General features: G+C 27.5%; 1 protein-coding gene across 1 annotated transcript in view; it reads right to left on the bottom strand.

Annotated features, from left to right (window-relative positions):
- Positions 1-418: 418 nt before the first annotated feature.
- The window catches only part of LOC135927270 (uncharacterized), a 50,274-nt gene continuing 34,642 nt past the window's right edge, over positions 419-16,050 (bottom strand). Inside the window, exons 5-6 of the mRNA XM_065463225.1 lie at positions 14,565-14,673; positions 419-547 (exon numbers count right to left, since the gene is read on the bottom strand). Coding sequence (XP_065319297.1) covers positions 510-547; positions 14,565-14,673 — 147 coding nt within the window. The 3' untranslated portion in view covers positions 419-509. The remainder of the gene's footprint in view (positions 548-14,564; positions 14,674-16,050) is intronic.

Raw genomic sequence — 16,050 nt, forward strand, 5'->3', positions numbered from 1 at the left:
AAAATTTTTTAAAAAAGGAAGAAATTTTAATATAATTACTGCCCCACCCCCTTAAAATAATTTAGCATTTTATATCGTTATATATATATATATATATAATAAAGATGATATAAGATATTGATACATCATCAAATTATCTAAGTAATTGTAAAAATGGATTTTCAAAATTATTAATCATAAAAATATATTATAATTATTAATTCTAAAATAAATAATTCAAGCTCAGAAGTCTGTCACGCTAGTCTGCTCATGCTAATTAATAGGTGATTCAATCCTGAGACGTACTCTGGTTTGAGTTTCAGAGTATCAAATATAAATGATGAGAGATAATAGATGCCAATGATCTCTTTTTATTCTACATTAGAAAAATTTTTATAAAAAAGGAATACAATGCAAAATTAATAATAAATAGATATAATATTATTATTACAAAAATAGGTTTTTTAAATTCTAAAATAACTAATATATGAAATAGATCTAAATGGCAAGTTAGTATTCCATATCTACCATTAATCGTAACCTTCTCCTGTGATGGGATTATACATACCTATTTTTTTTCAATATAAAATAAAAATAGTAAATCAATGTAGATAATCAAAAATATATTTTAAAAAATTTAAAGAGAGAAGGGCGTATTATAATGCAATGCAACAAAAAATCTTTCTAATAAACTGACCATTCAGTTGTTTAACCTAAACATCAGAATCTATTTATATTGGCTAATTATTTTAATGTCACTTAAAATGGACTAAAATTATTTTTTAAATTATATTTGAACTTGAGCTTATTATATCAATTTTTTAGATAAAAGATTTTGAATTGTATGCTTCTTTTAATAACTGAAGATAAGTAGTGGAGATATGCCATAAATGACCATGTTTGATGACAAGCCACCACTAGTGTTGTAAAACGGCTTGTTTTGAGCCGATTTTAAAAACGGCTAACTTAATGTTTTATCCAGAAAAATATTACGCAAGCCTGAAGATTTTGCTCATAGAAGACAAAGGTCTATACATATATTACCAAAATCTCGTGGCTTAGGCAATACTTTTCTGGCTAAATTTTGAGTTATCCGTTTTAAAAAATCGGCTCAAAATGAGCCGTTTAACAACACTGGCCACCACCCTTTAACACTTTTATCTATTAGACAGATTTATCTCAAAAGTGGTCAAAGTATGTATATTTATGATATGTACCTTACCTAAGATCATTTAATAAATATAGCTCTAATAAAAAATATACCTCTATCTAGAAAAATCACGTTACACAATTTTATTGTTTGGTGAAATAATACAATTTAGATTACTGAGGCATTTAACATTATTCACACAAAAAATTAGAGCTTACAAGTTTTATTTAATAGACAAGGCGCTGAATAATATTCAGAGTGAGTATTGTCGGGTCATGTATTGACTGGCCACTATTTATACATTCATATATTCATATAGAAATGAAAAGCTCGTGCAAAACAACATTTATTAAATGATGAATAAACTTAAGAATGATTAACAAAAAGATAATTAAGTTATTAATTTATAATATTATCATTAAATAGATTATGAAAAATTAAGATGATAATTAATTTTTTATACACCTAACTAAAAAATGAATAAATATTAATATAGGTCTTTTACAAGTATTTCATTTCATATTTCATATTGTAATATTTAATATTTATAATAAAATTTTTAAACAATACATTATGGCTAATTAACTCATAGTATATGGCCAGTCAACACATACCATGTTTTGAGTGGCCAGAAAAACAACTTCACATAACCTCAGCTAGCTCATAAACTATTATACATAGGGCTAGGCTATGATACAAATTTGATTTTAAAGATTAAGGATTGGGCTACACATTGATATAAAATTTGTTAAACCCAAAATGCCTTTATTTGAAAAAAGTAAAAACAAGGCCATTTTAGCACATCTCCCCTACTATTCAATAAAAAACATTCCACTTCTATATTGATACATGTGTAGAGTATATAATATACGAATATCCCGATTCACTTGTTAGACTATCCTTCAAAATTTAAATGTTAAAATTTCAAAAAATATATATCTTTTATCCTATTTATATAAAAATATTTTATAAAATAATAATGTATATTATATTTATTAGATAACAGTCTTCTTAAGGATTAATAAAGATAATGTGGCCCAACTATTACATGTTAAATTACAAATTTGAGATAGGCATCTAACATTGAAGGGTGTTCCCATCTTAAGTTTATGGCAAATTATTTCTTATTTTGGTTTCAGATTATTGATATCTTGTGCACATTCTATGTCAGGATAAATGCTGAAGGAGTTTAAAAATGTATAACAATTCGTATAATACTCCTACAGAATATGCGTGAGGCTCATGAACGTCATTTGACAGATTCACTTGTGAAGACTTAGAGTAAAGCATATGGTTCAATAAATTATTGACCAACAACAACAGGCCTCTTTTTAATCGACTGAATTCTTCTACTTATAAAATGTCTAGTGAGCTATCGCTAACATAGTCAGGGAAGAGGTAGATAAAAAAAATATATTAAATATTGGCTAAATTGCCATTCCAATTTTTATATTATTTAGCTATTCAATAATAATAATATCAATATTAATAATAATAATAATCCTTTTGCACTCATTTTAAGGTGTCCCAACCTATTTATTTTTTGACTAATAGCTTGCTTAAGGCAAATTTTATATCATAGAATGGTTGTAGTTTCTTGTTAATATGCATTAATTTTATGACATGTAATTTTTAATCGTATCAGTTCAATTCAGCGAAACTTTTATCGCGAAACACTTTTTCGCGAATGTCGTTTATCGCGAAAATTTTTTATAGCGAAACCAATTCTGCGAATATATCTCCGCGAAACATTTATAGCGAAGACAATTTCGCGAAGCCATTGTCGCGAATTCCGCGAAACCTTAACCTCGAATTCCGCGAAACCTTAACCTCGAATTTATTAGAGCGAATACATTTTAGCGAAACATTTTACGTGCACTTTATGGGGAATTTTTTATCGCTAATTTGAGCGAAGTCATTATCGCGAGCACATTACCGCTAAACAATAAATATATTGCGAATGCATTTATACAAATGAAAAGAACATATTATTTATTATTTGATGTTTTTTAACCCTTTCGCGCCCGAAATATTTCCCGTGAACAAAATTTTTTTTAAAAAACTGAGTTAAACAAGACACAAATAACATATTTTCAACGTTTTTATTTAAAAAAGTGTATATATATAAAATTATGAAATGTAACCAATTGTCGTCATTGGGATATTCATATGTAAAGAAATATACAATTTATTTTGAATGATAAGAAATAAAACAATTGCGATTTTTATTTAAACATCTAGATATTTTATAATTTATTCAAATCTTGAACAACCATTTTTGCAGTTCTTGCATCTTTGTCTGCTATCCGCCGATGGCTGTTTTATCTAATCTAATCTCTGTGATTGGATGAAAACTATTCAATTTCCTCCTTTCAATCTTCAAAGTAGGTCTACCTTCTATTTTACCATTTTCCTTTCCAACCATAATCAATCATTTAGCTATCGGAGCTTTAAATACTAAAAGAGATATATGTTTACTATTTTTCTGTTATGTGACATCTATAGAGCAACCATGAATTTACTACAACAGGAATCTAATAAATGAAAGAAAACTCGCATATAAAAACGTGTCCATTTTATGTCAGTTCTGTAGAGTTCAAATAACATATCATGGAGATCCACCCCGCCCATACCTCCGTTATAGTCTTGAATTATGGCCGGAATTTCAACATTGAAAAAAAGACTTATAAGATGCCGACCATCTCGTTCTTGATTTTGGATTTATTCCCATAAATGATGATATGGTGATAATCCATTTGTTATCAACGGTTTGCAAATTATAATATTATTAGAATCTTATAATCAAGGGACCCTCTTCCTTTTTTCTTTAGGATTCTATCATCATACAGGTTTCATCCCGATAATCAATTAGATATAAGGGTCCCCGACACGATAAAGCCATTATCTTTGAGAGCAACTGCTAAATTATACGAAGAAAAAAAGTTATCGATGTAAATTTTATTATTTTTATGTGGGGGAACAGTTTTTAATAGTTGTATAACAATATTTCCGCTAATTCCCTTCTATGTTTTTTTTATGTTTGTGGATTTTTCTAAATATATTTCGAAATCATATAGCACTCCAGATGATCCACATTTATGCGGTTTTGAGCTAATATATTGTTTAAACCCATCTCCCTCTGGTTTAATATATGTTGAGGTAATCTAAAAATTATTTATAAAAATTTTAAAAAAAGTATAATAAAAAAAAATTCCCACTCCTAACTTTTTGCAAATATTATAGTGGCTTTCTAAATGGAAAATAACCTATATTCAATTCTTACTATATCATATTTTTAATATTTAATTTTAAAAAATTTATAGAAAAAATTACATTATAAAATCCCAATGTTACCAATTTGGATTTCCTTCAAAAAATCATATAAATAATAGTTATTGTTAAAAATTTTTTTACTAAATATGAAATACTAGTAAAAATCTATTTTTATATATATTTATATAGAATGGTTACAGGGGCGTCGCTAACCTTTACAATCTCAAGAGGCTCAACTAAAAAAAAAAATGGTGGCTTCGCCCCCATGCCTCTCATTTGCGGGGCTTCGGCCCGCTTTTGCCTGGTCTTCGGCCGGGTTTTATATTAATATATTATACTTTTTAAAAATTTGCTAACTCTGAATTCTGAATTTCATATTTTGATTATTTATTACATTATGCATACAAAATAAACTGGCATATAAATAATTAAAACAATATGACATTTCTAAAAATATTATTTTTTAATACAAAATCTATTTATTACAGTATAAAATATCTTTGATTGCTGATATAAAAAATTTGGGTCTAAAGAATTACAAGTGATAAAAGAGGTTAATTATTTCATACATATGCCTCAATTGATAATGGTTTTTAAAAACTATATATTATAAAATTAGCAACTTACATTGACAAAAGGTCAAGAAACTAATATAACACTCTGTTGCCATTTTTAGATAGAATGGATTAATAAGGAAAATTTTATAGGCCAACCAAATCAAAAATTCTTGGAGAAGAGAATATTTACGACCAATCCAAATCATAAAACTATATGGTGGTTAGAGCTTCCTCTTAAATGACATGATGAAAGCTAGATAAGTAATTGAGAAAAAAATTGTGAGATATTAAATTTCTAAGAGATTATCTTCCATTTTTAATGACATAAACAACTACACAGTTGACCATTATTGCTTATAAAATATGCAATCATATGCTCTCAGCAGCTGTAATTAATAACATACCCACACAAATAATAGATGCTGGTTAATTTGCTGTCATAGCCATGACACTCACTATATTATCTTATGTCAGTATTTATTATGATAGATAAATTGATAAAACAAATACACTAAATTCTTTAGTAGAAATTATGCAAATGTATTGAAGCCTTAAGTTATTTACAAGGCAGGGATGCCATATTAGAAATGAAACATTTTACAACTATAAAATAAGAACCAGAGGGATATGATATGATAAAAGAAATTAATTAAGATTTTATATATTATTATCGCACCACCTCTAGTTGGTATATTATATCTTAAAATAGTAGTAGTTTGTATTAATATCAAAAATATACTAGTATTAAAAATTTAACTCAAAACTGTTTTACAAATAAGAAAAAAATAGCTTTCCTAATAACACGTAAAAAAGATAAGAAAAGTTATCTAATTATTACATCCATTCTGGGATAAATAATAAGATATTAAATTTTAGATGGCGTTAAATATTTTAAAGCAATTTATTACTTATATTTATTATCAATAGCATTTATTAGTAAAATTTATTAAAATATTAGGAATATATTATATAACTGTCAAATACGTCTGTAAAAGGGGTATTTAACCTAATCTTTTATAACCAATTTTATCTAATAGAGGATTATAAACTATATGTTTACTTACTTTTTATAAATAAATCTCTTATACTTATTTGGATTTGGACCTTGAAAATAATTTTAAGAAGAGGCATGGTAATTAAATTTAAATATCAATGATATAGTTGATTCATAATTTTGAACTCGGCTAATTACAATATTAAATTTGTTAATTTTCAATTAATATTTATTTAATTAGGGTACATAATAATTTAAATAATAAAAGTCAATAAAGCTTCAACTGTTAATGCTAAATTAATATTTTGTGAGTGATATTAATATTCTATTTTTAACACAGAATTTGATTGCAAGCTGACATAGTGAAAATATAATTTATAAGTATTAATCTAATCTAATAATTAAAATAGTATTCATTTAAGAATAATTTAGATAGACTTATTGATTTGTAAATTATAAAATTAAATCTATAAATTACTCAATAAAATTATAAAAGAAATCATTCAGTGAGCGATCAAAAAAATTTATTCTTAGTTCAAGGGGATATTAAGGAGCCAATAAAAAAAAAATTATTTTGCTTCAGGGGGCTATTCAAATTATTCAGGGAGCTCGAGCTCCCGCGCGCCCCCTCCATAGCGACGTTACTGAATGATTATCGATGTAAAAGTGTAAAAATTTTGGCGCGTAAAATACCTAACTTTGAACTTGTATTACGTGATACATGATATAGAACGTTTTCGCCCCCTAGTTGTGGATACAACAGAGCTACGTTAGGTTTTCCTGATAATCCATCTGAATGGACAAATTAAAATGGGGATAAAAAATGAGGAGCCCTTCACACGTTTGTGGGCAAGCCGCACGTACTTGTACGCGTAATAGTCCAAGTGGGCTGATGAGGAATGGACAAAAATAAGCTCAGCCCACACCCATAAGATGCTTATATACATAATAAATTATAAAGGCAAATAGGGACCTAACTTTAATAACACGGTTCATACGGCATAAGATGGGAAATTTGATAGCAAATAATAGATGAAAAGGAAAAAAGTTGGATACAGAATGAGAAGAGAGAAAAGGCAGCGAAAGTAAAATAAAGGAAGATAAAACAAAAGTAAAAATAACCTGTGTCAAAAAGGAGTTTATGGAGATTCAAATAATATGATTTGATCCTCAACAGTTTCTTTATTGATTTCTTATATTTATTCAACCTTAAAAACTGTTTCGTGTTAAGGTTTAAATCCATGATATCCTTTACTGCCCTATAGAACCATAAAGTTTTATATTTCCTATAGGTTTTGCCGTTGAATGAGTATAACCAATTTATCGCCTCCAGGACCAGGCTATTATTTGTGTAATTCCTCAGAATATGTGCAAAAAAGGTAAGACGTTTCTTTTTCACACATGCACTTGAGTGTGACGTGACCTCAGCCAAAGGTTAACATTAGAGATAATGTTGGGGTAAAAAATGCCATTTATTATCCTAAGACATTTGTTGACAAACGCCTGTAATCTCCTGGTCTCTCTCTTCGTAATCTCCCATATATCACCGCCGTAAAGGAGAATTGGGATGATGGTGGAATTGAATATACGTAGCCTAGTGTAAACCGATATCTCCCTGGATTTCCACAGTTTGGAATATTTAAAAAAGCAGCCTTGCGTTATGAAATCTGATTTTTAGTTCTTCATGGCAGCTACCCCTATTATCTATGTTTACCCCAAGATATTTATAAAAGGACACCACCCTAACCAACTCCCCCCTCCCCTACCATCCAATCAACCAAAGGGGGCGCATGAGATGATGGCATAATTACCGTCTTATCGAAGTTAATATCCAATCCAACCTTTAGGCTGAAGGAATTAAGTATCAAGACTAAATTATGGGCCTCCTCCAAGCTCTTGGCAATCATCACGTCATCTGCATAACAAATCACTCTATTTTCCAAAAACCATGTCTGATTAAATCCAAGTTCCAGAAGATTTGCGGCTCCCAGCTAATCAGTAATTATTTTATTCATAACTAAATTGAACAACAGAGGGGAGACAACACACTCTTGCTTTACTCCTTTTTTTGTTCTAAAGTGGGGAGAAACTTTATTAATGATTTTAAACGAGGCGAAGAGATTACTATAATGTGTCCTAAGAATCTTAATGATATTCCCGTCAATGCCACATCCTTCTAGGATTGCCCACAGAGTATCGTGAATAACGCTGTCAAAAGCGCGCTTAAAATCAACGAAGATAAAGTAAAATGGTAATTTATACTTCTCATACTTCTCTGACAGATGCCTTTGCATTCAATGCAAACATTGAAACAATAAATTGCTCACAAGTCAGTGAAAAAATCTGGACAGACCTTTCATCCAGATTAATAGACACTGCAAAATCGACGCTAGGCTTGACAAGAGGAGGCAACAAATCACACAAAGAACTATGGTGGTGGAATCAAGAGGTACAAACCACTATACAGGAGAAAAAAGCCCTTTATAAAATATGGTACAAATCCAAAAATGCAGATGACCAGGAGCTTCTCAACTTTAATTCCCACATATTGCATCTCGACGAACACTCCCCTTGTCAAAACCTTGTACAACCTATAACAGAACAAGTAATCACATGCCTCAAGCATATGAAAAACAACAAAGCTAGGGGTCCAGACGATATTCCAATAGAAAGCCTTAAAGCACTAGGAGATGATGGAATACATCTCCTCACAAATCTGTACAATAAAATACTTGGAAATGAAGAGGTTCCCCAAAAATGGAGGCAGAGCTATCTAGTTCCTATCTTCAAAAATAAAGGGGATCCACACAATTGTCAAAATTACAGGGGCATAAAACTAATGTCACACTGTCTAAAACTATACGAAAAAATAATAGAAAAAAGATTAAGAGATATAATCGAAATAGGAGAGACACAGTTTGGCTTTATGCCTGGAAGATCAACAACCGATGCTATCCATTCAATTAGGCAAATGAGTGAAAAATACAGGGAAAAGAACAAAAAGCTACAATGGTCTTTCTCGATCTAGAAAAGGCCTTCGATAGAATCACAAGAAAACTTATCTGGTGGGCGCTACGTCACAAAAAAGTTCCCGAAAAATATATAAGAATAATACAGGATATGTGTATGAGACATACAACAATGGTCCGTAACACAGCAGGTACTTCAGCAGGCTTCACAATAGCCGAATGAGTTCATCAAGGGTCGGCTCTCAGCCCACTTCTCTTCATTACAGTAATAGATGTATTAGCACAGTCTATACCTCAAACAGTCCCGTGGAATATGATATTTGCAGATGATATTGTGATACTTGCCGAATCCAAGGATGAAATGAAAGAAAGGTTAGTGAATTGGATAAATATCCTAGAAATGCACGGATTAAAAGTAAATAGAGAAAAGACGGAGTATATGGTGATAGGAGGAGATGAAACGGAGAGTATTGATATAAATGATTGGCAGATATCCGCAATTGAAAGCTGCAAATATTTGGGCTCCACTATACAAACAAACGGCACAATAGAAAAAGAGATAAAGAGTAAGATTAATCAAGGGTAGTTAAAGTGGAGATCTTTATCTGGAGTGCTATTTGACAAAAGAATCCCACACAAATTAAAGGGAAAAATTTACAGTTCCATAGTACAACCAACTATTCTATATAGTTCAGAAACATGGCCAACCAAAGAATCAGACGAGAGAAGTCTACAAACTATGGAGATGAGAATTCTGAGGATGATTGCTGGGGTAACAAGAAAGGATAAGGTGCGCAGTACAAGAATACTAAATAGTTTAAAGGTAGTGCCCATAAGCTAAAGAGAAAAAAAAATTGATTAAAAATTTTGATGACAAATGATCTCGCTGGGCGCGAAAGGGTTAATAAAAAATGATATGCTATTATTGTAATATTATTTTTGTTACAATTTAGTGATTTTCACGCCCAAGATTCTAAGTAAAAAATATTTCTTGAAGTTCAATTTTGATAAAAATTTTAAATCTTCTTTGTAAATGTATTTTTTTTGAGGTATTATTTTGTGAAATTTATTATAAATATACAATTTTTAAGTGAAATCTTTTATAGTTTTTTATCATTTTTGTAAAATTATCTATTTCTTAATTATATTAAAAGAGGTGGGTTTTCTAAATAATTTTTTTTTAAATATTTATATTCAACTTATTTATGTTATTTGATATGATCTTTGGAAAATAATTTAATGTGACAATTGTCATATTCGTTATTTCTTAAAATTTTTGAAAATTATTGACTCAAAAGGGTAAAAATATTATTTATATTGTATAGATGTTAAATTATAGATTTAATGAAGATGTTCCTTGGAAATATGGCAATTATCATAATCGGTATTTTTAAACATATTAGATTTTTTTAACGCTAATGGGCTAAAATATGTATTTTTAACATGTTAAATTTTAATTTCAATTAGGATGTACCATATAAAAGCGACAATTGTCATAATCATTATTTTTAAAGTTTTTTTACAATTTTTTGACGTAAATGGGCAAAAATATAAATTGTTACATGTTAAAATAAAATTTCAGAGAAGATGTACCATAGATATAAGTTACAATTGTCATAATCGTTGTTTATAAAGTTTTTTGAATTTCTTTGTTGCAAATGGGTAAAAATATAAATTGTAAATATGCTTAATTAAAATTTCATGAAGATCAACCATTGAAAAGTGACAATTGTCATAATCTTTGTATATAAAGTTTTTTGAATTTTTTTGTTGCAAATGGGTAAAAATATAGATTGTAAACATGCTAAATTAAAATTTCATGAAGATCTACCATTGAAAAGTGACAATTGTCATAATCGTTATTTTTAAAGTTTTCATAATCGTTATTTTTAAAGTTTTTTGAATTGTTTTGACCAAAATGCGTTAATATAAGTATTGCTAATATGTTTAAATAAAACTTCAGTGAAGATGTACTATAGAGAAGTGACAATTATCATAATCATTATTTTTAAACTTTTTTAAAATTTTTTAACGTAAATGGGTAAAAATATAGATTGTAAACATGTTAAATTAAAATTTCATGAAGATGTACCATAGAAAAGTGACAATTGTCATAATCGTTATTTTATAAATTTTTTTGACGTAAATGGGCATAAAATAAGTATTGCAAACATGTTTAAATAAAATTTCAGTGAAGATGTACCATAGAAAAGTGACAATTGTCATAATCATTATTTTATAAATTTTTTTGTTGCAAATGGGTAAAAATATAGATTGTAAACATGCTAAATTAAAATTTCATGAAGATGTACCATTGAAAATTGACAACTGTCATAATCGTTATTTTTAAAGTTTTTTGAATTTTTTTGACCAAAATGGTTTAAAATAAGTATTGATGACATATTTAAATAAAACTTTAGTGAAGATGTACCCTAGATAAGTGACAATTGTCAAAATCGTTATTTTTAAAGTTTTTTGTATTTTTTTAACGCAAATGGGTAAGGATGGTAAACATGTTAAATTAGAATTTCATGAAGATATACCATAAAAAAGTGACAATTGTCATAATCGTTATTTTATAACTTTTTAAAATTTTTTTGACGTAAATGGGCTAAAATAAGTATTGCTAATATGTTAAAATAAAATTTCAATGAAAATGTACCCTAGATAAGTGACAATTGTTATAATCGTTATTTTTAAAGTTTTTTTGAATATTTTGACGCAAATGGATAAAAATATAGATTATAAACATGTTAAATTAAAATTTCATGAAGATGTACCATAGAAAAGTGACAATTGTCATAATCGTTATTTTATAACTTTTTGAATTTTTTAGAAGCAAATGGGCAAAAATATTAATTGCTTACATGTTAAAATAAAATTTCAGTGAAGATGTAACATAGATAAGTTACAATTGTCATCGTTGTTAATAAAGTTTTTTTGATTTTTTTTGTTGCAAATGGTAAAAATATAGATTGTAATCATGCTTAATTAAAATTTCATGATGATATACCATTGAAAAGTGATAATTGTTATAATCGTTATTTTTAAAGTTCTTTGATGTAAATAAATTAAAATATAGATTGTAATCCATCTTAACCAAATATTTATAAAAATAAAATCTTAACATAAAATTTATAGGATATTGATTGTATCATATTACTAATATTATTCATATGGTTTTTAAGTTCTTTCTATAAAAATCCTACCCTGAATTCAGACTCAGCACTATTTTGCCACGAATTTGCTAACTGTGAATGCAAGGTTATACATTTTTATAATGTAAAATTAAAATTTATTAATTAAAGGAATAAGATTGTGAATCCATATCAAAAGTTTAGAATTTAACATAGGTTACAACTATCTTTAATAATCACTTTGTATATTTTTATCAAATTTTAAGCAGGATAAAAGGAACAACGATTATGAGCATGAAAATATCGATTTGATTTTTGTTTCGACTGAAATTTTATTTCAACATGTTAACAATTTATATTTTTGTCCAATTTAGTCAAACAATTCAAAAACTATAAAAATAACGATTATGACTATTGTCACTAATCTAGGGTGCATCTTCACTGAAATACATGTTAGCAATTTATATTTTAGCCCATTTGCTTCAAAAATATTTAAAAACATTTAAAAATAACGATTATGACAATTGTCACTTTTATATGGTACATCTTCATGAAATTTTAATTTGACATTTTTACAATCTATATTTTTATCCATTTATATCAAAAAAATTCAAAAAACTTTAAAAACAACGATTATGACAATTGTCACTTATCTATGGTACATCTTCATTGATATTTTATTTTAACATGTTAGCAATTCCTATTTTTGCCCATTTGCGTCAAAAAAATTCCAAAAACTTTAAAAATAACGATTATGACAATTGTCACTTATCTAGGGTAAATCTTCACTGAAGTTTTATTTAAACATGTTGGCAATTTATTTTTTGCCCATTTGCGTCAAAAAAATCCAAAACCTTTAAAAATGATTATCAATTGTCACTTATCTTGGGTACATCTTCACTGAAGTTTTATTTAACCATATTATCAATACTTATTTTGGCCCATTTACGTCAAAAAAAGTTTAAAAATAACGATTATTTATTACAATTGTCACTTTTCTCTGGTACATCTTCATGAAATTTTAATTTAACAAGTTTACAATCTATATTTTTACCATTTGCATCAAAAAAATTCAAAAAACTTTAAAAATAAGGATTATGACAATTTTCATTTATCTAGGGTACATCTTCACTGAAGTTTTATTAATACATGTTAACAATACTTATTTTAGCCGATTTACGTCAAAAAAATTTAAAAAACTTTAAAAATAACGATTATGATAATTGTCACTTTTATATGGTGCATCTTAATTGAAATTTTAATTTAACATGTTAAAAATACATATTTTACCGTAAAAAAAATCTAATATGTTTAAAAATACCGGTTATGATAATTGTCATTTTTCCAAGGAACATCTTCAATAACGGATATAAAAGTTGTCAGATTAAATTATTTTCCTTAAAAAGATTATATAAAATAACATAAATAAGTTAAATAAAAATATTTTTAATAAATATTATTTAGAAAACCCACCTCTTTTAATAAACTTAAAAAATAGATAATTTTACAAAAATGATAAAAAAAACTAAAAGATTTCACCTAAAAGATTGTTTATTTATAATAAAATTCATAAAAGAATTCCTCAAAAAAGATTTAAAATTTATATCAAAATATGTTCAAAAATCTTTTTGAACTTCAAAAAATATTTTTTGTTTAAAATTTTGGTCGTGAAAATCACTAATAAATTGTAATAAAATCATTATTTTTATTAAAAACCATCAAATAAAAGAAATCCATTTTTCATTTCATAATATAATAATATAAATAAAAAATATATATCATATAATATGTTTATTTGTTGATAAATAAAATATTAACATTAAATATAAATATAAATAAAATAAATTATTTTAATAAAAAAAAAAATAATAATAGGCCGTGTTATATTTCGCGAAATAGTTTTCGCTATATTGTCTTCGCGATTTATGTTTCGCGATATTGCCTTTGCTATAAAATTTTCGCTCTAATGTATTCGCTTTAAAGGTTTCGCGATAAGAGTTTTGCGATAAGAGTTTCGCGATAAGAGTTTCGCTATAAAAAATTCGCCATATTTGTTTCGCTATATTGTTTTCGCAGGAAAGTATTCGCTAATGTGGATTCGCGATAAAAGTTTCGTTATAAAATTCATTCGCGATAAACGACATTCGCGATGAAAGTTTCGCGAAAAAGTGTTTTGCGATAAAAGTTTCGCTGAATTGCATGGAACCATTTTTAATACATGTTTGGGCAACATGTGAATCCATAATTATATCTAATCTTATAAATTGATTTCACTTTTGTTATATTTAGCAGACTAAAATATATTTCAATTAATTCTTATATGCTTAATTTGAATTTAAAACTTGGCCCTCAAGCCTAAGATAATTAAATTGGAGTGTTAATTTTAATTATTGAATTATTATGGTTTTAGAAATCGACGAATGACAGAGTTCTCTATAGATGTTACTTATAGAGGTTTTCAATTAGTTAAATGTTTGTTCAATATATTATATTTAAAAAAATTACCTCTCTGATTTTTTATATAGTTTGTCTCGGATGCGGCTCCACCTCTGTTGACGTACTTAGACGATGTCATGCTAGTAAAAGAATCAATTCCCTCATGCGGATCTCCTTCCTTTAAAATTATAAATTACTATATTAATATTATACACAATAAGAAATGTATTGTGAAATAAATGTTTTTTAGAACGAGGTCATTTTTATAAAGAAAATGAATGAAATTGTTTAATTATAGGTATTCTGATTGATTTACCTTTTCATTGAATTAAATGGCCTAATTAATCGGTTATGTCGGGGCATAGGCGGAGCCAATAATTTGGTAAAGGGAGGGGGGCATCTACTAAGTGGGTGTTTCCCCATAAATTTATTGGAGGTCTTTAGTCCCACTTATTATGGCTTTTGGTTATATTAGATTTTTCTAAAAATAATCTTGGTTCTTAAGTTTTTTTTATACAAATGCCTTTTTATAAAGATTTTGAATTATAGTCGTTATTTTAAAAATTATTAACTTTTACTTTCCTTTGAATTCTTCTTTATAGTAATATATTGTATACACTTTTTGGGGAGAGGGAGTTAGTGGTATTTGGGGGGGAGGGGGTTATTAGCTTAAATTGATATTTACGAGAACATGCAAATTACCGAAGGGGGAATTTCCCCTTGCTGACCCCTAAGCCTATCGCTTAAACACATAAAGCCATAGCTCATATCCCTCTTGAACCAATAAATCCACCCCTTTCCCCACTGAAAAAGTACCAACATATAAATGAAACAGGGTGAAATGGAAAGTAGTTTTAAAGACAAAAAATGAAGGCAATATAATGTCTAATATTATATTGAATATGATTTATTTACCTATTTAAAAAATATATAGTATATTATATACTCTTACGAAATATTATTCGCCAAATGACGTTAAATCTACAATGTAACTATAAAGTATAGATAAAATATTTATGTCTTAAATTTAAGAAATTCAAGGATATTTTTTAAATTTGAACAATCTAATTTCTTCGGAAATATATTCCAACACGTGTAGAATACCTATCCAATAAATTTCAGATAATTGTATACGATATTACGGGATTTTGTAAGGTAATATCGTATTGATGATTGATTACTTGATTTGACTCAAATATATATCATAGTAAATTTTACAATGGAGCCTGTCTAAGTATAATACTACTGATAATCATGTATTTATCCTTTATTAAAAATTATCTCTGACTGTGAATTAAGTTGTAAATATTGTTGAAAGAGAATAAAAAATTCAAACAACCTTAGTTCCCATAAACAATTATTTTTGAAAACAGGTTACTTAGTAACTAAGAAGTGAAACAAATTATCACGCAAAATGATATGTGTGATGGGTCACGGCTTATAAATAGAATATCTCTAGGAAAAGATTTTCAGGCTAATCTCATTGAAAATGGCATTATCTCAGAACAAAAAATAATACTGCTTATGTATATCTAGTAATGTTAATGTAACTAGT

The sequence above is a fragment of the Gordionus sp. m RMFG-2023 genome, chromosome 3, assembly GCF_954871325.1.
Source record: "Gordionus sp. m RMFG-2023 chromosome 3, tfGorSpeb1-WG-v2, whole genome shotgun sequence".
In the NCBI taxonomy this organism is placed as follows: Eukaryota; Metazoa; Nematomorpha; class Gordioida; order Chordodea; family Parachordodidae; genus Gordionus; species Gordionus sp. m RMFG-2023.